The 27,376-nt window shown below is 34.5% G+C and overlaps 1 protein-coding gene across 2 annotated transcripts; it reads left to right on the top strand.

The window, feature by feature from the left end:
- The first annotated feature begins 83 nt into the window (after nt 1–83).
- On the top strand, nt 84–26,710 carry LOC103498465 (inositol hexakisphosphate and diphosphoinositol-pentakisphosphate kinase VIP2-like). 2 transcript variants are annotated; one of them, XM_008461068.3, is made up of 31 exons: nt 84–316; nt 480–641; nt 719–778; nt 1,092–1,138; nt 1,666–1,749; nt 2,842–2,905; nt 4,665–4,818; nt 6,083–6,153; nt 6,401–6,505; nt 6,757–6,849; nt 10,753–10,827; nt 12,038–12,123; nt 15,355–15,561; nt 15,650–15,749; nt 15,832–15,902; nt 16,273–16,354; nt 17,478–17,633; nt 17,742–17,784; nt 18,083–18,165; nt 18,526–18,588; nt 18,670–18,744; nt 18,855–18,980; nt 19,160–19,401; nt 19,630–19,674; nt 20,338–20,404; nt 21,110–21,181; nt 23,602–23,846; nt 23,943–24,000; nt 24,793–24,960; nt 25,618–25,692; nt 26,224–26,710. In XM_008461068.3, the coding sequence occupies exons 2-31, from the start codon at nt 537–539 to the stop codon at nt 26,485–26,487; spliced, it is 3,186 nt and encodes a 1,061-aa protein (XP_008459290.1). In that variant the 5' UTR covers nt 84–316; nt 480–536; the 3' UTR covers nt 26,488–26,710. The 2 variants fall into 2 exon arrangements, with proteins under 2 accessions (XP_008459290.1, XP_008459292.1); XM_008461070.3 differs by having other exon boundaries at nt 85–316; nt 480–614.
- Nucleotides 26,711–27,376: the final 666 nt, after the last annotated feature.

Genomic DNA, 27,376 nt, shown 5'->3' with positions numbered 1-27,376 from the left:
AATAACAAACAATTTCCCACCAAAAAAAAAAAAAAAAAAAGAAAAGTCAGAGTGAGAGACCAAATCATCCCTTTCTATTTTATTTCGTTTGCATATTCCGGAATCCAAGTCCCAACCTCCGTATCAATAACACAAAAACTCTCACCGTCATCCTTCTCCATACATATCCATTTCTCTTCTCTCCGTTCTTCACATCAAACTTTTATAACTTTCTCTCTCCCATTTTACGATTTCCGTTTTATTCTCGGTCCTTAACCTTCTCCATCTTCTTCGCCAACTTTCTTCTTCATCTTTCCTCCTGTTTTTCTCCGCCTTGGTAGCTACTCATCTCTCTCTCTCTCTCTCTCTCTCTCTCTCTATTTATATCTGCTTTTTTTTTCATAGTGATTTCTTCTTTATGTGTTGGTGTTATAGTCGTGGATTTGTTTATGGTGCTGTCTTGCTGCTGATGTTGTTTTGTTTTTGTGTGTGGTTTGTAGTGGATTTTTTGGCATTGAAGGAAGGTGTGAATTGGATTTAGATTCTTTATTTCTGGAATGGGAGATATGGAGGTTGAAGAGAATGATTTTTACGAAAAGAAGATAAGGATTGGAGTGTGCGTTATGGTAAAGAAGGTGAAATGCGACGCAAAGCTTAATCATGTCCGCATCTAACTCTGTAACAGAACTTTTTTTTATTTGCTTTATCAACTTACTTCATCACCTTCTTCACTCCATAGGTGTCTTCTTCGCCAATGAGACAGATATTAGATAGATTGGAGGCCTTTGGTGAATTTGAGGTTCTTCATCATCCAACCTACTACCTCTCTTGTATTTAACAAGTTCTAATCTCCTCTAGTTGTTATTACTCTGGTTATTTATTGATTTATTTATTTTTAATTATTAATGAACTATAAATGGACATTGGAGATGTTTTTGTTTAAGATCATTTCTCTTTGGCAGATCTCATATCTTGAATAGGTTTGCGGATTTTAGATTTCATTGTTGTATTGAATTTTTGCGCAGATTAATTTTTCAGATTGTAATTATGTTTTTATGGATGTTTATTGCTCATTAGTTTTTTTATTTTTGTCATATGTGGATCGAGAGTAGATAGTAGTATTTGGGGACAAGGTCATTCTTGAAGAACCAATAGAGAGGTACAGTAGTATATGGTTACAATTAGAATATAACTATTCTGAGACAGCGTATTCAATTCCATTTGTTGTTGGTTCTGCATTATCGTATGTATTTCAAGGTTATCTGCTATTTTGCTCCTCTCCTCTCTAATTACCGTGAACAGACTTTTCATCATTTACTTGGTGCATTGATGCTATCTTGAATGAACTCTAGAGAAGTAGCTTTTTAGAAAGGAAAGGATCGACTAACAAAGTTTTAGCTACAATTTGGGGAGTTTGTACCAAAAGGGATAGATGTTTTGATTCTTTGAAGATTTATTTTGCAAATTATTTGTGCTAACCATCGAGTAGATTATTTGTTCCAAAAGGATGCTAGTTTTTCTATTCCCTGCTTCAAATATGCCATGGGCATGAAATTATAGAGTTTGAGGTTTGGATGTTATAGCTCAGGTAGTGTCATATGTTTGCTGGTGAATCTAGATCACTCTACTTTACAAACGATTAGATTCTTGTTGTCTATAAGTAATCAATCAGAATTCTTGTTTCAGATGGCCAGACTGTGATTGCTTGATTGCCTTTTACTCCAGTGGCTATCCATTGGAGAAGGTTGAACAATATGCTGCTCTTCGCAAGTAAGCTTTACTTCTCACTCATGTGTTCAAGTGCATTGTGTTTATTGGAACATTTTTTGTTGATGCTTCGGCCATGCTAGTTCTTGTGTGTATTGGCAGTCTTCCAAGGCCTTTTCCAGCTTAAGCAGGCATCTCCTTTTCCAGAATAATTTAGAAAATATTGGTTCTTTTCATTTAAATTTTTTCAGCCTTATTAATTACTCTACATTGAAGATTGAACCACTTGTAAAAATTTAGTCTTGATGTAAGTAAAAAACAGAAAGTTTCAATGTAACTACTTATTTTTTCTCTAGGAACTCCCGATGTAACACATCAACATAAAAAACCAGCTTGTAGTAAAAATACCAGAAAAACTAACTTGAACTCAGATTGAGAAGGTTACAGTAGGCAAAAGGAACAGAGTGAAAGATAATTGTTTTGAAGTTGGAACCTCAGAGAGGAATGGCAGAAAACCGCTCCATCTTAATCAAAAACAAAAAACCTTTAGTTAGGAGGGTGTACTTAGATAGATATCGACCTATTATCCTCCAAGATACCTTGTGAACACAATTTACTGCATGAACTTCAAAATGTTCGCAGTTGGCAGTATACAGCTCCATTTTCTGGATGTTGCTGTGATCTATGGGGATGAATATTTGTGACATGGAAAAATAATGACCAAAGCTCCTTGCTATTGGACATTAATAGTATATAATTTTAGATCGCCTAATAAGTGACCAATTGTTATAAATTTCACTTGGTATTTAAGTTAGTTGGGTATTTCTTTTTCTTTGTTATTGGACATTAATGGTATATAATTTTAGATCACCTAATAGATGACTAATTATTATCAATTTCACTTGGTATTTAGGTCAGTTGGGTCTCTCTCTGTTTTTTTTTTGGAGTTAGCTTCATTGAATGTTGAAGCTTGGCAGTCATTGCCATCACCCACAAATTTTCTTTGCGAGTGGAGAATATTTCTCTTAATTCGTTATCTATTTGTTGTCTTTGGCCACCTGAATTTTTAATTCTTGTGACATCTAGAAAGCTGTTTACTTCCTTATTATGCTTAACTCATCAATAGAATGATTGGTAATACACTTTCATCTTCAGGCCCTTTTTGGTAAATGAGTTGGAACCACAATATCTTCTTCACGACAGAAGAAAGGTTTACCAGGTATGCTTCTTTTTTATTTTATATATTGTAAACTCGCCAATTTTTTATGCAGTGGTTTTCAACCTAGTCAGGATATTTGGGTGCCTTGCTGATCCCTCTTCTTCTAGCTTACTTGGATTAATATATCTTATGAGTTATGCCTTATTGTACTTCGAGCATTAGTCTCTTTTCATTATATCAATGAAAAGTTTTGTTTCATTTAAAAAAATGTAGTGGTTTGTTCTACGTTATCTAGTATGTTGTTGATCATATAATCCGTTAATTTTTCTATTTGACTTTCTCATGATTACTGAATTTACGTGCTTAACCTTGACTGATTTAAGGAGCATGAATGTTTCTTCTTTAATAGAAAGTTAATTCATTAAGATGAGAAAAAATGCAGAAGAATGGAAACATGAGAAATATCCTCTCCTCTAAAGCCAGCTGAAAAGGTGTTTTAAAATTCTGTCCATTGCAAAATTATTCAAATAATTGAAGTTCCCAAAGACATAGTTCATTCTTTTATGGAAGAAATTAAGACTATTCATTAACTTGAGAACTATTGGCTATTGCTTGAAGCATTGAATAGAAAAGAAAAGTCTCTCCCCCAAACAGTTCAAAAGAACTCCCCCTCCATTTAGGGAAAAGGAAAAGCTTCAGGGGGTGTGTATTTTTATAGAGGTTTTGGAGGGAGAGGGACGTACTTTTGAGGGAAGGAGCTCGATCCTTTATGTTTGGTTCCCTGCTAGATCAATATTCAGGCCATGTATTCTTTCATTTTTTTTTCCTAAAAAAACAGTTCAAATGAACTCCAGCTAAAAGTAATTGGTTTCTTGATGAAATGGCTTTTTCAGGTAAAGTAGCTTGTTTTGGTGCAAAATATTTTGAAGATGATAAAATGATTTTCTTTTGTGAAACAAGAAAATCATTTTATTCTTTTGTTTTCGCCCTCTTGATTGCTTGACATTTTCCTTTTTTACACCCTTTGATTATGGAGCTTTTTGATGATAGGAGTAGATTAATTTTCAACTTTCTTTTGCTTTCAAAGCATATCTTTGAGGATGTGTGTGTGCGCGTGTGTTTTTGACCCATTTTATGTTAGTGGCAACATTGAGCAGATTATTACAAATAATTTTTTGTAGCTTTGTTGGGAAGGGGTTCCCTCAACCCTGGCCCCTAAGCTGTTACCTTTCCTCTTATGAATATATCTTTGTTTAATATCAAAAAACTTATTTTATTTTATTTTTATGATTTTAATTATGCATCTTGTGTCTTTTTTTCTTTGAATAAATAGGTTATGGAAATATTTTATGAATATATGACTGGCAAAATGATGAAAGTTCACACCCCGGAAGTGATAATATTTGAAGTTTATTTTTATTATAGATGTCACATAGTCTTAAGAATTAGATACGTAACATTGATAAAACACCCATACATAACAAGGTTGCTTTCTTTGCCATTCCGGGGTGTGTGCTATTTTGTGGGTTTTGTGAGGCGAGCGAAATAGTAGGATTTTTAGTGGCATGGGTAGGGTTTCTAGTGATATTTGGTCTCTTGTTCATTATCATGTGGATTTTGGTAACTGTTCTACCAGTGCTACTTTGCGTACTTGGAGTCCCGTTCTTTTAGAGGTTGCTCCTTTCTTGTGGGCCTTTTTTTATATTCCAGTCTGTCCATACACAATTTTTTGATGAAAAAACTATTATTGCACGAGTCTTTCGGTGGTTTGAAACTCAAATAATAAATATTAATTTTCATGTTTGCTTTTGGATGCAAGCGTCTCGAAATGTTTGGAATATCTGTTCCAAGCTATGCCCTTGTGAATCGAGAAGTGCCTTACCAAGACGTGGAATATTTTATAGAGGAAGAAGACTTCATTGAGGTTAATGGTAACCGTTTTTGGAAGCCTTTTGTGGAGAAGCCAGTTGATGGTGAGCTTGCTTATATTGTTTTCTTGTTTTCTTTTTCTCTCCATGAATCTTTTTGTAAGCATGTATTTTGCTCGTAACTTAGGATTTTGATGACGTAGATTTACTTCAATCTTAAATTTTGATTCAAAGAGAGCAAGAGCACAAAGTCTTACTTATGTTGGGAACTATGCAGTTTTAAACATTTTGTTACATTCTTCAATAATCTTTATAATAGCAGGTGGCTAAGAATTTGTGTAGGTCAGCTAATTTAATTAATTAATTAATTAGCTGTCTAACTACATTTAGTGGGAGAAAGGCATGCTATGTTCTTGGGGGGTGTGCTATTTTGTGGGACATTTTGGGGAAGAGGAATGATCAGGTGTTTCGTGGTAGGGAAAGGGAACATAACGGTCTTTGATTAGATTTCATGTTTCCCTTTGGACTTCGATTTCGAAATCCTTTTGTAAGTATTCCATTGGTGACATTCTTCTCAGTTGGTCCTCTTCTTTTAGTTGGGGTATTTTTGTGGGCTGGTTTTCTTGTATGCCCTTGTACTCTTTCATTTTTTCTCGTTGAAAGTTGTTTTTCTCATAAAAAATGCATGCAATATTCCTATGGAAAAAATAAAAAGACTATGAAAGTTCACATCATCGTTGGGTTGATAATAACGTCGTTTTTGTAATGAAAAAAACTTCCATTGGGAAAAAATGATAGATACATGGGCATACAAAAGGAAGCTTAAGAAAAGGAGCTCTTTCTACAAAAAGAGACTCAAACTATGTGAAATAACGCCTATAGTTACAAAAAGTTTTAGAAATCAAAGCCCATAAAGAAACACGAAAGTGAATGAGGGACCAAATTTTTCTAGGATTCATTTCCACTCCTCTAAACACCCTACTATTCCACTCACCCCACAAAACCCAAAAGATTGCACACCCCAACAAGCCATAAAAACAGCCTTTGCTCCTTTCGCACACCCTTGGACATCAACGGTCAAACTACGATACTGTTGAAGAAATTTTGTTTGTATATGCTATACAACTTAGGTTCCTTAAATATGCTGTATAACTTTACATTTTGACAATGAGAGCGTGTAGTAAAAATAATTTGCTATATTTTCATACACGATGCTCTCTAAAAAATATTTTCTTGAGTATCATTCTGCAAGGGTCTTATTCTCCTTCCATTAATTATATAGTATGTAACATGTACATTGTTTAATTTATTGCTTTGTTATCATGAAATTCTTCATTCGTAGTGATTTTTATCTTGTCACTATTTGAAGGGGATGATCACAGCATAATGATATATTACCCCAGTTCAGCTGGTGGGGGTATGAAGGAATTATTTAGGAAGGTAAGGTGATTTGTTGAAGCTAAAAGTTATGTTACATTCATATTGAGAGAACCTTGACAGAAAACAACTGTAATTTTCCTGTTGTGAATTGCAAATCTATTTTCCAAGATGAGTCACATGGAAGCTTATTGGAAAAATATTGTACACCAATAGCTCTACTTCTAGATTCTATTCTACAATTTTAAGAGGGACTGATTCAATATTTGGATGTTTCTTTTGTGGGTTGTTACTAATCATTTAACTTCAGGTTGGCAACCGATCGAGTGAGTTTCATCCGGAGGTTAGAAGAGTAAGGCGTGAGGGCTCATATATATATGAAGAATTTATGCCAACTGGAGGAACAGATGTCAAGGTTCTGTACACTCTCTTTCATCTGTTACCCTATTGAAAATCATTTCTTTCGTTACTTGCTTGCAAGATGAGTACATGTTATCCATGTTTGAAATTGTTGATTAGCTTCTAAACGAATTTCATCTAAAAATAAAACCTGTAGTCTCTTTGGGAATGTTTCTCAATTTCTGATGTTACAATTGTTTGTTCTTGCATTTCCCTTATTAATGGGGGAGCAGTATAATTATTGATTGTCTTGTCAAATGATTGTAGGTTTACACTGTTGGTCCAGAATATGCCCATGCTGAGGCACGTAAATCTCCCGTTGTTGATGGCGTTGTTATGAGAAATCCTGATGGCAAAGAAGTAGGTGGCTTCTATATGTCACATAATGTATATCATTCAATTTATAGGGGAAAAAAAGCCTATTTACTCTTTCCTAGACTTTCATGGGTCGTCTCCATCTTTTTTTTATTGTGGGTTTTTGTTGTGCTGCGTTTCCTTTTACAATTTTTATGGAAGAGGCTTTTATTTTTACTTTTATTCATTTTTTATTTTAATAATTACTTAAATTTTATTTTAAAATTTAAATTTCAAAATTTTTACTAATTAATTATCAGTATTATTAGTATAGTCTTCTATTGGGTGCTTGTGTTTGTTTTTAATTAATACATGAAAAATATTTTTTTTAATGTGCAATTCTAGCGGCAGTCTTGGAATTGTTAACATCGTCCGCAAATAGAGTTGGTTTTTCCTTCAGACCCAATGCCAAAGTAGCCCACAGCTTCCTCCTTTCCTGCTCCTTGGAATCATACAGTTAGGCTGATAGGTACCATCAAAACTAGAGTTAGCAACTAAGTTGAGAATGGAGAGATCACCACCTTTTGGAAAGAAGCTTAGCTGAAATATGAACCCCTTTGTGCTATTTATCATTCCAACATTCCCACAAGGTTGTAATGCTTCTTCTTCTGCTTACTTTTTATAAGAAACTTCAAGAGAGAATATTTTTGCATTTTTAGCCAGAAAATGACGCAAGTAAGAAACAACAGCAAATCCGATTCCCTGAAAATAGCCAATATACCAGGATAAGGAGATTTTTGGTCAATCGAGCTCAAAGGCCAACATTGATCACTAGGGAGCAATTCCTTACGCTTGGGACCTACCTCCAGAGGGCCCTCACTACTATTTACATTCCTAAAGGCTAAGATCAAAGGAAAATCGTACTTCTCAATTTTCTCTTTCCAAATCAAGATAGTCAAGTAAGTTATATTGTTAGAATTAGTGGGTTTTGGTCCAAGGAAAGATTCACCCTAATTTTCTTTTCTTTTTTATCATAAGCTTGTTGCCTATTTATTTTTCCCCTTTGTATCTTTTGTTCATAAGAAATAACTATAAGAAAGTCGGATTGTGGTTTTTCTCCCAGTACTTGGGTTTCTAAGTAACTTGGTGTCTATTTTCTTTTATTGCTTTTAATATGGTATCAGAGTGGGGCAAAGATGAAACCCTAGACACCAATCTTGATGAAACCCAAACTGACCACAAGACAAACTACTCCAACAGCTTCAGAAGCCGCTGATGAGTAGTTCTGTCTTACTCTTGGAGCCAGCCGCATTGCCTAGTGGAGGAAACTAGCTGCATGCGCCAGCCTTTCTGCCCAGGCACCACCGTTGCCTAGTGCGTACGACCATGTGTTGTTGTCCAACTCCTCCACTGTTTAACTGACCTACTCCCACTTGGTTTCCCCAAGTCCACACGTAGCGCCCTTTTGGTCAACAGTACATCCATGCGCCACGAATGCCCTCATTTCGTGTGTTGCGCCACACATCCGTGGTACCAAAATCGATCAACTCCATAATAAATCAGGGTTTGAAGTTGGTGAATCTTCGGCACAATCCAAACCAACCAACTTGCCGATGTATTTTAAGAACCCAGTAACTTTGTTCCTTACTTCGTTCTCAAATTATTAAACCAGTTCTCTGGCACCATCTACAGGTGTCTTTCCAAGAGAGAACTGAATGGCTAGAACTATTTTTCTTGGTCTCAATCGGTCTAAATGTTTCTTAAGAGACTTCTCCAATTCCGTTTTTTGATAAGGTAGACTCTTTGTCCCCCATGTCGTGATGCCTAGGAACGTTTTTGGAGAGGTGAGGACTCTCTTATTCGGTCCATGTTGATTAATAATATGGAACCACAAATTAGCAAGCCTTTACTTTATGCAGCAATTTCGAAGGATCTATGGGACACTACTTAGAAACTCCATTCGAAGCGATGATTCTCGTCTGTATACACTGAGGAAACAAGTCAATGTTTGCAAGCAAGGAACTTTGGATGTAACCCCTTACTTTAATAAACCTTCCTTACTCTAGCAAGAGATGGACCTATGCAAAGAGACAGAATGGGATACTTCGAATGATGACATATAGTATGCTAGGCTAGAAGAAGCAGATCGTATTTATGACTTTCTCAACCCCATGTTTGACATTGATTGTGGTCATATGCTTGGCCAAATACCTCTTTCCTTTTTAATAGAATTGTGCTATGAAGCCTGTCTTGAAAAAGACCGTACAAGTGCCATGAGTATTCTAACTACTCTTGTTACGGACTCCGCTACCTTCAGTGCTAGATCCTCTACCCATGATAGTGAGAGGAACAACAGGAAACCGATCCCTATCTGTGAGCATTGCAAGAAACAATAGCACACTAAGGATCAATGTTGAGAACTTCATGGTCATCCTCTAGGAGGTAAGAAACGTTCATCAAATGATAAATGTAATTCAGGGCGTGCTTATATGAGTGAGTCTGTTGGAACCTTTCAACCACCTGACCTCATTGTAAACCAGAATGATCCCAGTCCACCCTCCACTCTAGGTGCTAGTTGCTCAGTTAGGTATGCCTCAGTCCCTTAGTCTTATCAGTGTCGATGGGAAGAATCCCTGGATCCTAGACTCAGGTGCTATAGATCACTTGATAGGTTGCTCTGAGCACTTTGTTTCTTATATTATATGTGCTGGTAATGAAAAGATCCGAATAGCCGATGGTTCCTTAGCTCCAATTTGTAGGAAGGTGCAAACTTTTCCCTATGAAGGGCTATCCTTCCATAATGTGTTGCATGTGCCTAAGATTTCCTATAATTTGCTATCTATAAGCAAGATCACTCATGAACTGAACTGTAAAGCTACTTTCTTACCTCATGCTGTTTCTTTTAGGACTTGAGCTCGAGGAGGATGAATGGCACTGCTCGGCATAGTAGGGGACTCTCTCCTTGACAATGATACCTCCGCTAGTAGTAACTCAAGACTAGTTGACTATTTTCATATTTTACTATTTCGGAACAAGATTATATGGTGTGACATTTCCAACTGGGTCATCCAAACTTTCAATATATGAAGTTTTTATTTCCCAATCTCTTTTCTAAAGTTGATGTCTCCTCTTTATCTTGTGATGTGTGTATTAGCATCGGGTCCCTTTCCCTTATAGCCTTATTAGCCAATTCAACTGTTCACCCTTATCCATAGTGACGTTTAGGGTCCTTTAATGGTATCTCCTCTGAGAAATAGTGGTTTGTGACCTTTATTGATGATCATACTTGTTTTATCTGGGTCTTCCTTATCACTAATAATAAATCCGAGGTCTTCTCTGTATTTCAGAGCTTTTATCACATCGTAGAAACGTAGTTCCATGCAAAAATAGCTATTCTTTGGGGTGATAATGGTCATGAGTTTCAAAACCATACCCTTAATGAGTTTCTGTCCTCTAAAGGGATTGTTCAATGCTTACACCCCTCAGTAAAATGAGGTTGGCAAGTGAAAAAAGTCACCTTTTGGAAGTAGCCCATTCCCTTACATTGTTTACTACCCTTCCTTCTTATCAGTGGGATATTATCATTTTGATGCCTTCATCTTGAAGAGCTCTACATGTTGATATTAGCATTTATTGTGGTTACAGATCATTGTTGCCTTGCAGAGATTTTTCTATGATCTCTTTGGCTCCTCTGTACTTCGCTTTATCCTTTTTCTTTCCCTCTTAGGAGGTTGTTGGCTTTTTTCTTTATTATTATTACTCTTTTTGTTCGTGAACAGTTTTGTTATAAAATAAGAGGAAAAAACATTGTTGAGTCAAGTAGAAGTTGTATCAAGTTGATTGAAAGCATAAGAGGTGTTTAAGCTAGCATTTACATCGACGATCATTTAAGCTATAGCTATAGCTGTATTTATACTTGTGTGTTACTGAAGGAAAGGTTTTCTGTACCGTATATCTGTACTTTTTCAGGTGAGATATCCTGTACTATTGACTCCTGCTGAAAAGCAAATGGCTAGAGATGTTTGTCGTGCATTTAGGCAAGCGGTACGTTAAATAAATTTTGATCATGAAATAATCCATATTATCTCTCTTTTTGGCACTCTCTCTAAGTGCTTTATGTAATAAAAACTGTTCATATTGTTCAATGGCTCAACTCATTTGCTTGAACAACCCAAGTATATAGTAGTTTGTTTGTTGTTTCCTGATGGTCTTTTTCAAATATAGCAAAGCAAACCAAAGTATAGCAAAATTTTAGAATCTATCAACTATAGACATTGATAAATTTTGTATCAGTGTTTATCTATCATTGATAGATTCTAAAATTTTGCAATATTTGTAAATATTTTTTAGCAATTTTGCCATTTACAATACTTTCTCTTTCATGATTTTGTTAAATTAAATAATTTAGTAATAGTTTACTGGATAAATGTTTTTAAAATTGTGTAGAAATTTTGTAAGGAAAAGAACCATTTTTTTTGAAAAACAACAAACTAAAGCATTATTTTTCATTTTCTTCTAAAATATCTAAAAATAAATTCAATATAATTTGTTTTGTATATTTAATATTAAAAATTCAACTTCTTGAAAATTTATTCATTTTTAATTTCAAATTTTATGAGGACAAGGAACGATACAGTTTCTATTTTTTTATTTCAATAAAAAGGAAAAGAACAAGAAATTAAAGGATGTCTCCAGGTGTAGTTTTGCGATTTTTTTAATTAATAACAAGGAAACAAGAAATAAGAAACAATAAAAAGGAAACAAGAAATAAGAAACAATAAAAAGAAACAAGAAACAAAAAATTACCCCACAGGCACCAAATGTAGATTAATTTTTTAATTTTTTGATTTCATCTTCTTTTTATACTTTTTAAATGAATAAGCTGTGAAGTATGGATTGTTGAATCGCTTATTTGAGTAACTCATTTCATTCCTTAAGAAATGCCTATAGATGAGACTTATTTTGTACTTTTACAAAAACGAGCTCCTGTAGTTCCATACCTCACTTTTAGCTTCCGTTTGTAAGATCGTTTGGGGGTTGGTTTATACTTGCCCCTTGTACTCTTCTAATATATATATTTTTTTTCAATGAAAGCTGTGTTGTGATGGAAAAAAAAGATGAATTAGCTTCACTTACAATAAACTCGTATTACGTTGAGCTGCATGGCCACAATAGATGTTCATCTGTTCCTTTTCCTTAAATTACTTGTCGGTGTACATGTTAATACCTCATTCTTTTTTTACTTTATTTGCAGGTTTGTGGGTTTGATCTTCTACGGTGTGAAGGTCGCTCATATGTTTGTGATGTAAACGGCTGGAGTTTTGTTAAAAATTCTCACAAGTAATTCAACATTCATATACATTTCGTTGGTTTGTCTTGCTTCATGCTTTTCATATCTCATTTCAAGTAAATTTTGAGAATTAAAGTTATACTTCAACCTAATTTTCAATTGGTTTGGCTCTTTACTTCTATTTACAACCTGCCACACTGTTGCATTAATTTTTAAATCTTATAATAACCAGGGGAAAGGGCTAAAGATTATTCCGAGTTGTGATCTAACAGTTGAGCTTGTTTGAGAGAAGATTTTTTATGGTAAGGAATCGCTCTTGACCAAGTGCCCTTAAAAATGGCTCCTTGTTTTAAACGTGTCAGAAGTACAGAAATCTTAGAACATGGTACACCAACAGGGGGAAAAAATGTTGCTATGTTCCACCACTCATCCAATTAATTTTGAATTCTTTTCTCCCATATTTTTCCAAATAAAAGCGCTGAAGGAGTGCAACGACAGCTTACACCTTTCCTTGCACCTTACTTGAACAGGATCTGTTCTATAGGTTGTATTGTATCAGAGGTTATACCTTTGGAAAATCACTATATAGCACAGCAGTTGCATGGTATAGATCTTACAACATAAGTTAGTTTCATTGTTAGTATGCAACTAGGGGAGAAAAGACAAGCCTCAGGCCAAAGATAGAACTCTTTCAATTTTTTGCAAAAAGCTGGTAAGTACTAAAAGGGAGATTACAGTTACATAACATAGTCCAAGAAATAGCCAAGTGACTTTTCTTCTTTGTTGAAGACTTTGGTACTTTCAAGCCATAAATCTAATTAGGTCATGGGTTCAATCCATGTGGCCACCTCTTAGGAATTAATTTCCTATGAGTTTCCTAGATATCCAAATGTTGTAGAATCACCGGGTTGTCCCATGAGATTAGTTGAGGTGTGCGTAAGCTGTCTCGGACACTCATAGATATTAAAAAGCCACAAATCCATTATACGCCAAGGATATCATTATAGTTTCTTTCTCCTAGGGCAGACAGAGCATCATCCTGAATAAATGTAGCAAAAGGGAAGTCTTTCTTTAAATAAGGTTGCGCTGTTAATACCACCATAGGCAAATTCCCACAAAAATAAAATTTCCACCTTTGGAGTCTACTATTTCCATGCCAAATTGATTTGGAGAAATAGTGGTTAAGGTGTGTTATGCAAGTTTCTTTTTATGGCTAAGCTCATGACAATAGATTGGTACGGGAAGGCACTGTTTGTTCAACAACCATCTGTCTCATCCTTGAAATATAAAGTAGAAACCAACAAGGAATGAGAAATCCATTCTTCTAGTTTATCATCCAAAATATATTTCATTCATCAATGAATGAAATTATTACTTAAAAAAAGAAAAAGAAAAAGAATCCTCATCCAAAATATTTCTTCTCTGACCATGATCCCAAAATTTGGGTGGAAGAATTTCTCAAGTAGACGAGGCAAATGTGTTTGGGGAAGTTATAGAGGGAGAAGAGTTCACCAATCCATAAATCCTCCCAGAAGTTTGTGGTAGCTCTTGTGCCAACCATAAATCTAAGAGAAAATGTCTTTAATCTAATTCCCTCTTGTGGAATATCTTCTTCCGAATTAAATTGATGGTTTTTAGTCATTACTGGGATGTCTCTCTTCAATTCAGAGTGTGGGGGCCTTTTCAGGTGCAATTTCAGTAAGTCTTCAACTCATCATTTGTTATCACCTTCTCCTATAGATAAAGAATTTTATACAGCTCTCGGGAAGTCCGAAAGTCTCAGTAAGTTAGAAGCGTAATTTGTCCAACAAAAGTTCCTCTCTCACTATGTCCTCTTTGTTTATCGAATAAGTATGTTTTTCAATTTTATGTATTCTTGATTTTGTTGGAGCAAGCTCTTCTCGATTTTCCATCTTCTGTGGGTTTTCTCCAATTTTTTGAGGGATAATGTCTAGCAATTGCTTTTTGGTCCAACTTCGTCTTCAAAGGCTATCTTTAGTGGTTTAATGAGATCAAAACCTTCCTTTCTGATTTCTAGAGGATTTTCCATGGCCAACATATGTCATGGGTAAAGCATCTTGCCTGAAGGCTTCTTCCTGGTGTCCTCCCTATATATATTTTGCTGCCTTCTCTTTACAAACTTTAGTTTCATTGGTCTGTGACCGTTGCAGTTCCTGTCGAACCTTTTGTATTCTTCCCTTTGTCGTCGGGGCTTGTTGGTGGCTTGCTTTTGTCCTTGTAATTTTTCCTTTTGGTTGGCTGGCTAGTTGGTTTTAGGCCGTAGTATTTTGGTTTTTCTTTTTAGTGTTTTTGAGTCCGGTAAGTTTTGCTTTTGGTTTCTTTTTCTTGTTCTTGTTGGTGTTTTTATGGTTCTCTCTCTCTCTTAAAGGTTATAACCATGAACTGTTTCTTCCTTTTGATAGATAATTAAAATTTATTTCTTGTCAAAAAATATAACAAAATAAGGGTGGTGGGTTCTCTCTTAGAATAACATTGTTTCTCTGTTAAGGAGAATCCTTTTGGTAGAAGCTTGGACCTTGGTCATAAATTTTTCTTACATCAAAACAAATCTTATCAAGGGTAGAGAAAAATTGTGAACTGCAAATTGAATGTAATTTATGTCCTCAAAATTGCTCCTTGGAATAAAAAACATCCTCATTCAATAAACAAAGAGGATGTTTTAGGTCACCTTCGTATACGTATCTTACACACAAATTTATGCGTGCTACTTTATTTATTTGTTTGTAATTTCAGACATGGTACACGTTTAGGACACCTCCTGGGCACGTTTGGGATTTCTGTTTCAAGAGAATGGTCCAACCTTTTATGTTGGACCCAAATTTAAAGCCCAAATCAATTATATGTTAAACTAAGATAATAAAAGAGAAAAGAGAAGGTCATTTTTTTAACCAAAGATAACAAAGAAACATAAACATAAAAAACTGAAGTTAGAAACATAAACATTTCATCTCTTATAATCATCGCTTTTTGGTGGCGTTCATTTAGTTAAATTTGTATATATTCTGAAAAAAGAATCATAAAAAAGAGTGTATCCCCAACGTGTCCATGTTCTCATTTTCTTTTCAAATTGGCATATTGTCACGTCGTGTTTGTGTCCGTGCTTCTTAGGTGTTTAGTAATTTGGCTATAGGTGAAGCAGAATGCTCAAATAGTAAACTAACTAATATTTGGCAACTGTAGATGAATTGTAACTCCCCCCGCCCCCTACCGAAAATAATTTTTGTTTTTGCAAATAGTTAACTAATAAGTGGTAACCATAGGTATTACGATGATGCCGCTTGTCTTCTCCGAAAGATGTTTTTAGATGCAAAAGCTCCGCATCTTTCTTCGGCTATTCCTCCTACTTTGCCATGGAAAGTGAACGAACAAATTCAGGTCTCTGAAGGATTAACTCGTCAAGGAAGTGGTATTATTGGCACATTTGGCCAGTCTGAGGAATTACGATGTGTAATTGCTATCATACGGCAGTATGTTACATTACTTTGATTTCTCTCCATGTAATGTATCAGTTCTTTACCTCTTAACATTAACATAAGTTCCACTTTATATGGCCAGTGGAGATAGAACTCCCAAACAGAAGGTGAAGTTGAAGGTTACGGAGGAGAAGTTGCTCAACTTAATGTTGAAGTATAATGGGGGGCGCCCAAGATCTGAGGAAATTATACTTATATCTTCCATAATTCGCTTTTGTCCAACTAAACAAAACTTTTTGACACCAACTCTTTTTGTCTTTGCAGACAAAGTTAAAAAGTGCTGTGCAGTTGCAGGATCTCTTAGATGCAACCAGAATGCTTGTACCTCGTACTAGGTATCAGTCTGCAATCATTTAACTTCATCAGGACTTTATTTTAAAATTTAGCAAGTGTTTCTCTCTGTTTTATCATGAATCTATCCAACTGTTCTTCTCGATGTATCATATTATTCACTGAAATTGAGGGCTATTTTCCATTACCAATCATCTATTCAACATGATTCAAATATTGCAAACTGGAGACCTTTTCTATTTTGAGGTTTTATGTAATGGAACATGCATTATCCTGTAGTTTATTTTCTATCTATGTGTTTACCATTTTTGTAAGAAGGAAAATGTAAAACCAACACCATGATAAATTTACTTGTTAAGATAATGACGTTGATATAAATTCTTAGTTTATTTGTGGACTGTTTGTAAATTTTAGACCAGATCGAGAAAGTGATAGTGAGGCAGAGGACTTTGAACATGCAGAGAAGCTTCGTCAAGTTAAAGCAGTGCTTGAGGAGGTTTCGTTTTGTTTGTTTAATTTTATGCTTATAAGTTACCAGTACTTGTTTGTATACTATTAATGAGAAAATTCAATCTCTCGTTTAGGAGAAATCAAAGAATACTGTAAGGTATTCCTTACTACTATTGCTGTTGGTATAATGATGTAGCCCTAAGGCTTACAATCCCAGCCGATCATGGAGAGCTGGTTCTCTTCCTTCTTTTGATTAACTTCCCAATACAAAAAGCATAACCCTAAATACTCCTTAAACATTATTATATATACTGACCACCCTCCCATCACAAAAACTCTCAGTAACTCTCCCTGACTTCACTTTTTACCCCCTCCTTGCATATTTCAGACGGATTGGTGCCCTAACTAATACAAAGGGCATTAGTAGTATCACACACGTCTGTCAACTTTTGTTTGGGATGCCATCTTAATTTCAAAGCCCCTCTCCATCAAGTTGTTTTAGGATGCAACCATCATATGACTTATGTAGTTGTTATCTGTTGTACGAATGCAAAATTCAAAGAATCTTGTTGTTTACATCAGGCAGTGCAAATATTTGGTTACCAGCAGTAACTAAAATGGTCTGTAGAATGAAAATTATTCATTTGGACTACCCTCTCCAGCCACGAGTGTGATACACAAAAAATGTATTAACTTTTTCTATTTCTAAATTTCTAACACTTCACGTCCATCATGTCCGAATATTGGGGACATGTGGGCACATCAACCTAAAAAAATTGGTGAGAAGTGTTTGAAAAAATAAACCCATCTCATCACTTATCTTATTATGGTCAACCATAGGAACAGAGCCCCACAATTCAACTCAACCCTAGAAATCCATCAGAAAGATTGAAAGTTGTGAGGGGAGGTCCATTCCAATTGCTGTATTGTACAGCATTCACAATCCATTTTTATATGTTCTTTAAGAAAAAGTATCCTTTACAAACACGTTTCCTACATTTTTAGAATTTGCCATGCGTACTTTACTGCTTTACCTTCTCTATAGTACAAAATATCTATGGCATACCCCAACCCCCAACACATTTTTCAATTATTATTTTCTGTCATATTATACAAATCACATCTTCTCCCTCATTTTCATGCTCTGTTTTTTTTCCCTCTTTTCCCAGGGTGGACATTTCTCTGGTATCTATAGGAAGGTTCAGCTGAAGCCACTAAAATGGGTTAAAGTAACAAAAAATAATGGTGAAGAGGAAGAACGACCTGTGGAAGCTCTCATGGTTCTTAAATATGGGGGTGTTCTTACACACGCTGGTCGAAAACAGGTTTTGATTCTTGGTTTCGTACCTATGCATGCGATTTTACTTCCGTTCATGTAAAAAAAAAAATCTGGTTGTTGTTTCATCACTTCTGTGTGTTTCATTTCTTTTCAGGCTGAAGAACTTGGAAGATATTTTCGCAACAACATGTATCCAGGTTAGAATTATAAATCTTTATATACAGTGGAGTCAGTGGACCATGTCAGGAAAATTATTGTTGTTGATCTAAAGTAAACATATGAATTATGTTTATTTTGTTGAACTTATATCAATGATTATTGAAAACACTAAGAGCATTGTATTGGCTTGAGCCACCTTTTACTGCAATTTGTGTGATGATCTTGAGTTTTTACTCACCTCCGTTTTTCTTCTCTATTCGTCCCTAAATGACTGAAACTTGAAAGCAATAGCTTTTGTATTTATGCGGTCCTCTTAATTGTTTTCCTCTCATTCAGGTGAAGGTACAGGTTTGCTTCGCCTCCACAGCACATATAGGCATGATCTAAAAATATATAGCTCTGACGAGGGTCGGGTTCAGGTATATTACTAGTGAATGTTGTAAATTTTGTATGTATTTCTTTCAGTATCAGTGGATTTGTTTCTCTTGTTCTTTTTCTATTTTATTATGTATGTCTCATGAGATTAGTCAAGATGTGCATAAGCTGACTTTAACACTCATGAATATAAAAAATATTTATTGTTTGTGTGTATTTTATTATTTCTTCCAACAAAAACTCGATATTAATCTTTGATAAGAGATGGAAGTGCATCTTTAGTTTCTCCACAGAAACATTTATGTTATTTCATGTATTTTCAATCATTTTCCTGCATCCGAATTGTTTAGCTTTGACCAACCTGTTCTTCACATTTGGGTTATCTGAATAATATCCATTTGCAGATGTCTGCAGCTGCATTTGCCAAAGGTCTCCTCGACCTGGAAGGTCAATTAACACCAATTCTGGTTTGTAGCTTTCTCTCAGTGCAGTTTTGAATGGATATTACCATTTTGGAGTATCTAGCTCATAATGTCATCTCGTTGAAGGTTTCCCTTGTTAGTAAGGATTCCTCTATGTTGGACGGACTTGACAATGCCAGTACTGAGATGGAGGAAGCCAAGGTAATTGCTTAATATTTTGATTTGCTCATCAAAGAAAGGTACTGGTTTAGTCCCACATTTTAGTTTTTTGTGATTGTGATTTATATGGTTTTCTCCCATTTGTTACAAAGGCAAGGTTGAATGAGATCATTACATCACGTGGAAAGATAACTCTTAGCAATGGTTCGGCTGAATCACCATGGATGACTGATGGAGCAGGACTGCCGTCCAATGCCTTTGATCTTCTACCCAAACTGGTAATTATTATTTGAATGTAATACATGTTAGTTTCTATCCTCTTCTGTTAGCATTGTCCATTTTGTATAAAAAAGTGTGGTAAAACTTTTCAACAATAAGCAAGAACAACTATGCTTGCTGATTGTCCATGTTTTTAAGCTGTAAAATAGTAAGAACAACATTGCTTGCTGTCTTCTAGGTAAAATTGACTAAAAAGGTCACTGAACAAGTGAGATGCCTTGCTAAAGATGAAGATGAAGAGATTACCGAGAAAAGTTTGTACGACATAATTCTACCTTATGATCAAGCAAAGGCCCTTGGTAAGACCAATATTGATATCGATCGTATTGCTGCCGGATTACCTTGTGGCAGTGAGGGATTTCTTCTCATGTATGCTCGCTGGAGAAAACTTGAAAGAGACCTATATAATGAACGGAAAGAGTAAGAACTGACTTTAACCATTTGTTAATGTTAGATATCCTTATTAGTTGTGAAGCAAGAACATGGAGAAAAGAATAATGCAGTTTGAAATTATGCTGCCATTTTTTCTGTCTCATACTATTTTATGAACTTCACGAGGATAGCTTAGGTCAGAATTATTTAATATCATATGAAAATGTTGCTATTACGTGGATATCATTTTAACTACTGTTTCAAATTATCTTGCAGTCGCTTTGATATAACACAAATCCCCGATGTTTATGATTCTTGCAAGTAAGTTTCATTTCTGTTTCTTCCTATTTGCTTTGTTAAGTAGCAGCTACTGTACCTGCTTCTGTCGTGTATAGGTCGTTAAGAAATAGTGTGGCAGGAATATTTTTTTAGTAAATAACATCACCTTCAGGTTCTGTAGGAATTCAAGATATGTTTAGTTGATGAAGAGTTAAGTTTCGTAACAGTTTTTAGTGAAAGACTGAAAGTATACTTCTCATGATCTTTGGTGTATAGGAAGCAGATGACTTAATTTTCTTCCAACTCTTTTTTTTTTTTTTTTTTTGTTGGGTTGGGGGGGTAAAAAGCACAGCTGCATACTGTATATTTGTTAAAATCCAACACTTGGCAATTCATCTGTTTCATGTCATACTTCAATGCTTAGATTCTCAATCACATATATCACTATATCTTATAATGTAACAAGACAAGGTCTGCCGACTTGATAGTTGATATTTTTGGACAATTGATATGAACACTGAATAAAGTATGGGGAGATGAATTTGGTTCCTAATTTACATTCTTCCCTTTTCATATTACATACTCGTAGTATACAAATGTAAATAAAGATAAGATGAAGAAAATTGCATTAGGCTATTTACATGGAGTTTTTATTTCCAATTATACTGTATCTCCTTCTGAGTACGTTTCTTGTTTGACTGACAGATACGACCTCTTACATAATGCGCATCTTAATCTGGAAGGTTTGGATGAGCTCTTCCAAGTTGCTCAGGTACAGTTTCTGCAGACAGTACATTCAGTACTTCGGTTATCGAGTAAACCATTGACCACTTCAAAGCATTACAGCATGATCTAAAATTGTCATGATTTTAAAATCATTTAATCTTGTGCTAGACTTACTATTATTTTGGGTCTCGTATATATACAACTGTGTCTCGAGGAATGGGTATTGCATGTCAAACCAAACCAATAAATAGAAGTGAAACACGTCTCAAGGAGTTTGTTGATTTCATTTAATGTCAGACTAATTTTTTTTCCAGAAGTTTTGTTAATGAGTTTGTAGTTTTTGAATTGAACAACGAATGCAGGACCTTTAATTAGATAAAGGGGCTGGAAAACATAATTGACACCTGGACTAACTAATCTTGGAAGCTAGCAAAGAGATTGCAATTTTATACAAGACAAGCTACCAAACTAATGGCAAAAGCCACGGAGATAAAACTAAATACAAGAACCTTAAAGAATAACATAAAGCTACCAAGAACTTATAAAAAACATCAAGCAATCTCAACAAGAGATGTCCACATCAACATGTTGGGGTGGGAGATTTCAAACCTCTGATCTCTTGGTCAAGAGTATGATCGTTAGTTTTATCCAACACATTTTATTCCTTAATCATTGCTGCCTTACATTGTCTCAGTATTCACTTTTATGGTCCGACTACATTAGCTAAAGTAATCAATCCATTTGTTTGCAGTTACTTGCAGACGGGGTCATACCAAATGAGTATGGAATAAATCCAAAGCAGAAACTGAAGATTGGCTCAAAGGTTAGCTTCTGTTTCTTATGTTTCTGTGTGCTTTTTTTATTTGGGGACCATACGCTAACAATATTTGTATTGGTTAGAGAATGTTCCTGACAATTGTTAGCCGAGCTTAAATTAAAAATAACTCTAAATTTTCAAAAAGAAAAAAAGGAAAAAGAATTTAAAAATGCTTCTGTCGTCAATATGGAGATCAATTTGTTTGAAGTTTTCTTGAGTTCGGAAAAAATCAATTCTAAAAAACTTTATATAGATATCCTCATTTGTTTTTCCATGTAGATACTCTCTTCTACAGTTCTTAACACATGCCATGCACGTGACATTTGTGTTTCATTTTCATTTTATTGTGTAGCTTGATTTTTTCCTTATAACAACCTTTTTTTTTTGTTAAGTATCTTCATTTTCAATTGATTAATTTTCATCCCAATTAAACTCATAAATAGTTCTTAAAATAGAATGCTATGATGATTGCTTGACAATTCTACTTTGCATAACTATTAGAAAAATAAATTAACTACACTACATTGGTTTACCATTCTGAATTCTAGAAAATTTTAAAGAAGAGAGTTGATGAGTGAATAAAAAAATACAAATTAAGAGAGGATGGCAAACCCAAAGTTTTTTTCTTATATAAGTACATATAGATATTGTTAAAGATGTCAATTGATGAGATAATTTTTTTTTTTAAAAAAAGAACAATAGCTTCATAAATCGCATACTATCAATTAAGGATATACTTTTTCTATCAGTGGAAAGATCAAACCCAATAACTCTCGATTTGATCAACCTAGCCCCTAGGTTGGTAGATCGAACACTGAACTATTGGAGATGTTAAAGTGCATGTTTTATGTATCAACTTGAAACATTGATGAAATGTAAGATTTTCAAGAGATATATTTTTAAAATAAACACATCTAGAAAAGCATAAAAAAAAAAAAAAGAATAGTAAGGAAATGAACAACCCAGGACTGAAAACATGCAATGTAACTAAGATATTACTTCTTATCTGGAAGACTATCCAAATTGTGTGCAAACGCCAAGGTAGAAAAAGCAGTTTTATAGCCATTCATATTAAGAATTCCTAAAGGTTCATTTATTGTATTTTGTGTAAGAATTAATAATTAAATGGATTATTAGTTATTTCCATTTAGAAGATTAGTTACAACTTTTGGTTTTGAGCTATAAAGAAAGATTTTTGGTTTTTTTTGAGCTATTAGTTATTTATAAGTTACAATTAATTTGCCTGATCAATTCATAAAATCACCTCATTTCTTCCTCAATTAGCAAAAAAATAGGAAAGGAAAAATACCTTATTATAGAAGTTACTTCTAAAGAAAGGTCAAAATGGGAAAAAAATTTCTCCTAATCCAAGCTTTTATATATACAATAGATTTGTCTAATTCTTATACCAATTTTCTCCACAATCAACCGAAACAAAAACAAAAACATTAAGTTGAAACATATAATACCACAAAACCTCATAAAATTCAAAATTCAAAATCTCTTTCGAAAACATACTAAAATGATCACTAGACAAGTACACAAAAATGTATATTTGTCTGTTAACTCACATTCAACTACTAATGTAGAATCTTGTTATCACATTTAAACCCTACTATCCATTGGTGCTTCCATTATTATCTTCTCATTATGGCCTATATACATTAATGGGGGTGGGAAGTTCTATTTATTTAAATAAACAAATGTCGTGCAACTAACAAAAAAGGGAGTAAGAGGGTATTAACGATTTCTATTCATATACTAACGCTAGGTTATTTTTAACCTTGTTTTAGTTTAAGGGTATTTTTGTAACTTTTGAAAGTTCAAGTGTATTGTTGTAATAAAATAATAATGATTTTGATTGAAAACTAATGGTTACGGCATTTTTTGAACTTCTTTTAGAAATTCAAGGGTATTTTAAAAGTTCAAAGATATCTTTTGGCTCAAAGTACAAAGTTTATGGGTATTTTGTATCATTTAACTTCTATTTTTTTTAGAGAAAAAATTGATCAGAAGTGGGGAATTTTTCTGTAGCATAAACAGAACTCTTTGCTGTACAACTGAAGGGCTGCTTGCCAGTATTTTAAGCCAAGAACTTATTCAAAATGCTTAGATCCAAATCCAAGCTCTATATATTCATTAATTTATTTATTGACTAAATCAAATATGGGGTGTCACAATTTGAACCTGTGATCTCAACAGAAAACGAGAAAATGAGTATATGTACATTTTAATTACCTTTGAGCTATATTGATGTTAGGAACTAATATCCTAATATTTAGGAGTAGGATCAAATATTATTGGCAAAAAGCTGTGATTGAATATAAAATCAAAAGTTGTGATTGAATACAAAATCAAGTAGAGAACAGTAGTATCAAGAAATTCTAATTTTTTAATATCAAGAAATTTCTTATTTTTGCTGCTAGATTGCTCGCCGTTTGTTGGGCAAAATTTTGATTGATCTTCGGAATGCTCGTGAAGAAGCAATTGAAGTTGCGGATTCCAAGGGTAATCAAGATCATTCAAGGTTAACTGAAAGGAAAGATGCAGACAATCTATCAAAACCTTGCAGTAAAAATGACGACAATAGAAAATCCAACACGCCATGTGAAATGTCAATAGACCCAGATGATGATGATGATAAGGAGACCAAATATCGCTTGGATCCAAAGTAAAAATGGGACTTTGTTTCATATATTTATCTTTCTTTTTTTTTAACTCTTGCAGCTTGACGTAACTGTTTCATTTTCTTTCCTACATTTTTCAGTTATGCTAATGTAAAGACTCCTGAACGCCATGTTAGGACACGGCTTTATTTTACATCAGTAAGTATAGTAATTACAAATTACTAGTTGTTCATTTTGATTAAATCATGCATTAGTGGAAACTTTCATATATGGTCATCACTATTTTGATTCTTTTAATGATTCAAACAAGGGTAGACGTTTCATGGTACTGACTGAATTCTACTTTTTCCTTTTTGTGTCAACATACTAACAAGGACCCAAGGTGATTGTTTGAACTGTTGTTTTCTCCCCAAGTTATTGCTATAGGATCTTTGTCCAGGAATATACCTGTTAAGTTCTGATCAAATGACTTTGTAATTAGCTTCTTTGGTGGGAGGCGCCCTGCCCTCTGCCCTAGGTTGTCTGTTTTTGTCCTTAGTATACACGCACAGGTTTCTTATCCAAAATAATCATAGTAATAATAAATAAATAAACTATAAGAAAATAGAAAAATGATCTTTTTGTTAAAACTGTTGATTCTTGCTAATCATTCATCTTTACCTTTGGTATGAGTTATCCTTTTTGTAGAAGGAAATTAACTCCACCGAACACCCAACTTGACACCCTTTTGTTTTTGTTACTAACCCTTGTAATCTATTTTGTTGTTAAAGCTCATATCTTTTCATGTTCTCTTCGTTTGTAACACCTTTCTAGTAACGAACTTTTGCTTTCTAAATGTTGGGTTCAATTCTTGATATGTTACTTTTTTCTGTTTAATAGAAGGCTTGTTCTGAATTGTCATTTAGTGTTACATAGGTCATTATTCTCCACCACTTCGCCGTATGTGCATTTGATATTGCTCATATTTAACCTTATTTGTTCGAATGGCAGGAATCACATATCCATTCTTTGATGAACGTTATCCGTTACTGTAACCTTGATGAGTCTCTTCTTGACGAGGATAGTCTTGTCTGCCATAGTGCTTTGGAACGTTTGCATAAAACCAAGGAGCTTGATTATATGAGTTATATTGTACTCAGGATGTTTGAGAATACAGAGGTAATTGTGTAGTAAAATGTGAATTTTAATTCTTGTTTGGTTAGCCTCAGGGCTTTTCTGGGTGCTTGGTTCGAGAAACCGCATATCTTGACTGTAAAAGATACCATTTTGTGCAAGTTTTAGCTTATGAGATCTAGAGATTTATATAGTTTCCTAAATGCAAGGGTGCTGCACCTTTACGAGGTTTAATGGAGATGCTTAATGCAAGTGTAAAACCTACTCCAGACAATAACCTTACGTTTGGATGCGATCACACAAAAGTTTAACCCTCAACAACGTTGTTGTTGTTCTTAGGATTGGCATACAGTATTAGGTTAACCAGTAAAGAATGCTAGTTTGTTTGATTAGACTGTTTATGAAAACAGTGAGCTACATTCTTTGATTGGTTATTCATAGCAAGGAATGGAAATGTTGTTTACGAACTCATCAACTGTTTAGGGTCATAAAGGCGTCTAACCTTACAGGAGACTCTTATGGTCTGAGTCCATATCCATGTCCATTCAAGGCCGGACCTTCCTGTCCATCATGCACACTGAGAACCTCTTCACCTGACCCACCCCACATCAAACACTCTTCATCTCCGTGAATTTATGGTTTATGTTTCTTATTGAAAAAGAAAACTTCTTGTGAGGCTAATTTACTGATCTCAAATTGCAGGTGGCTTTAGAAGATCCTAAAAGGTTCCGCATAGAGATGACGTTCAGCCGTGGTGCAGACCTGTCTCCTCTAGAGGTACCATAACTTTGGTTTTGGTGCTAATAACAAACATCTAACTGTTAAGTTTTCATGAGGAGAAAAGCTTGTGCAATATATTTTTACTTCACTGCTTCTTACTTTCATTATGTCATGCCATACCTAGGTCTTTAAGATTGAAACACATTCAAATGTTATTTATTATTTTATAAACCAGGATAACTGAGTGGTATAAATGTCAACTTTAACTTGTGCAATTGAGATGACAGTATTTGACTATGAATGTCAAGTGTGTGATAATTTTACAACTCATTTAGATGGGTATAGAACTAAGGGTGCGTGGAAAAATTGAAGTGTACGACAACTACCCATAATAGCTTTTGAAATATTTTTGAAGTGTATTTTAAACAATTTTTATTGTAATATTTTAAACAAAACCGACTTTGAAAAAGAAAAATTGTTCTATAGCCAATCAAAATGAGCCCCAAGTGTTAACGGGTTTCAACGGTATTTCCTAAGGTGTTCTATTATTCAAATTGATCCTAATAATGTTCTAATCTTGGTTGACAGAAAAACGACAATGAAGCAACGTCATTACATCAGGAACATACACTGCCAATTATGGGTCCAGAGAGGTTGCAAGAAGTGGGATCGTGCCTAACGCTAGAAAAAATGGAAACAATGATGCGTCCTTTTGCAATGCCAGCAGAAGATTTTCCTCCTCCATCAGCTCCCGCTGGCTTCTCCGGCTACTTCTCCAAAAGTGCTGCAGTGCTTGAGCGCTTGGCGAACCTTTGGCCTTTTCATAAACATTCCTCTACTAACGGAAAGTAACCTGATTCTTTTATCCCAAAAAATAATTGCGGTTTCAAATAGCGAGCTATAGTCTGAGTTCTAGTCTTGGGGTTTCCCTTGGCGTTCAACAACGTAGGAAGCTTGTTGAACGCAACCACAGAAGCCAGGTAATCTAACCAATTTTCCTCTGCTCCCTTATATGTTAGTCACTGTAAATAATAATGTCTTCTTTTAAGTAAAACCTATATTTCTTGTCTTTTCATTTTCCCATCTTATAGACTATGTCTAGTATATGGTTTGAAATAACATTTTTCTTCTCCACGGGAGTTGTGGTTAGAATAAGTTTTTTATGATCATTCCTAATGTTATTCTTGCATCTAAAAAATATTTATTTGTAAAGTACGTCACACAAGTACACACATTTTGGTTAAGAAAAAAACGTCCTTGCTTTTCTCTTTTATAGGACACTATCTAGGACAGTCATTACCTATATCATCAAGTCACCTTTTATGATGTTTTTATACAATACAATATAGTGTTGGAGGATTCTCTATTATAGGAGCATTTATTTATGAAAAAGGTTGTAAAGAATACCTCAATAACAACAAATGTAGGAAAAGCATTGATAATTTTGAGTGGTTTTCATCGTATCAATCTTCCCTGTGGAGCTCTTGTTCATGGAAATCAAGAAAAGGTTCATCATAATTCTTAGGATAATTGTTTTGCGTGGTAAAATCGTTGGAAATATGCTGTCGCTGTTTGTTTGATTCAGCAATTCTTTTATAATTTTGATATGATAGTTAAATTTACATGTAAGCCTGGATTAAAATTCTTTAGGACTTCCATTTGCGTTTGGGAGTTAGTAACCTTTCCGTTTGTATTTTGGAGTGTTTTAAGCCAGAGCCGATTATTTGAGATATAAAGCACC

Source organism: Cucumis melo, chromosome 9, assembly GCF_025177605.1.
Source record: "Cucumis melo cultivar AY chromosome 9, USDA_Cmelo_AY_1.0, whole genome shotgun sequence".
Taxonomy (NCBI): domain Eukaryota; kingdom Viridiplantae; phylum Streptophyta; class Magnoliopsida; order Cucurbitales; family Cucurbitaceae; genus Cucumis; species Cucumis melo.
Note: the sequence above shows the minus strand (reverse complement) of the source record. Positions and strands in the feature narration are given on the sequence as shown.

Excerpts from the sequence above, each read along its gene's own strand:
- LOC103498465 (XM_008461068.3), top strand. The coding sequence starts at position 537 with ATGGGAGATATGGAGGTTGAAGAGAATGATTTTTACGAAAAGAAGATA. Across the intron at positions 6,154-6,400 it reads TGAAGGAATTATTTAGGAAG|GTTGGCAACCGATCGAGTGA; the intron begins GTAAGGTGATTT and ends ATTTAACTTCAG. Across the intron at positions 12,124-15,354 it reads TTTGTTAAAAATTCTCACAA|GTATTACGATGATGCCGCTT; the intron begins GTAATTCAACAT and ends TGGTAACCATAG.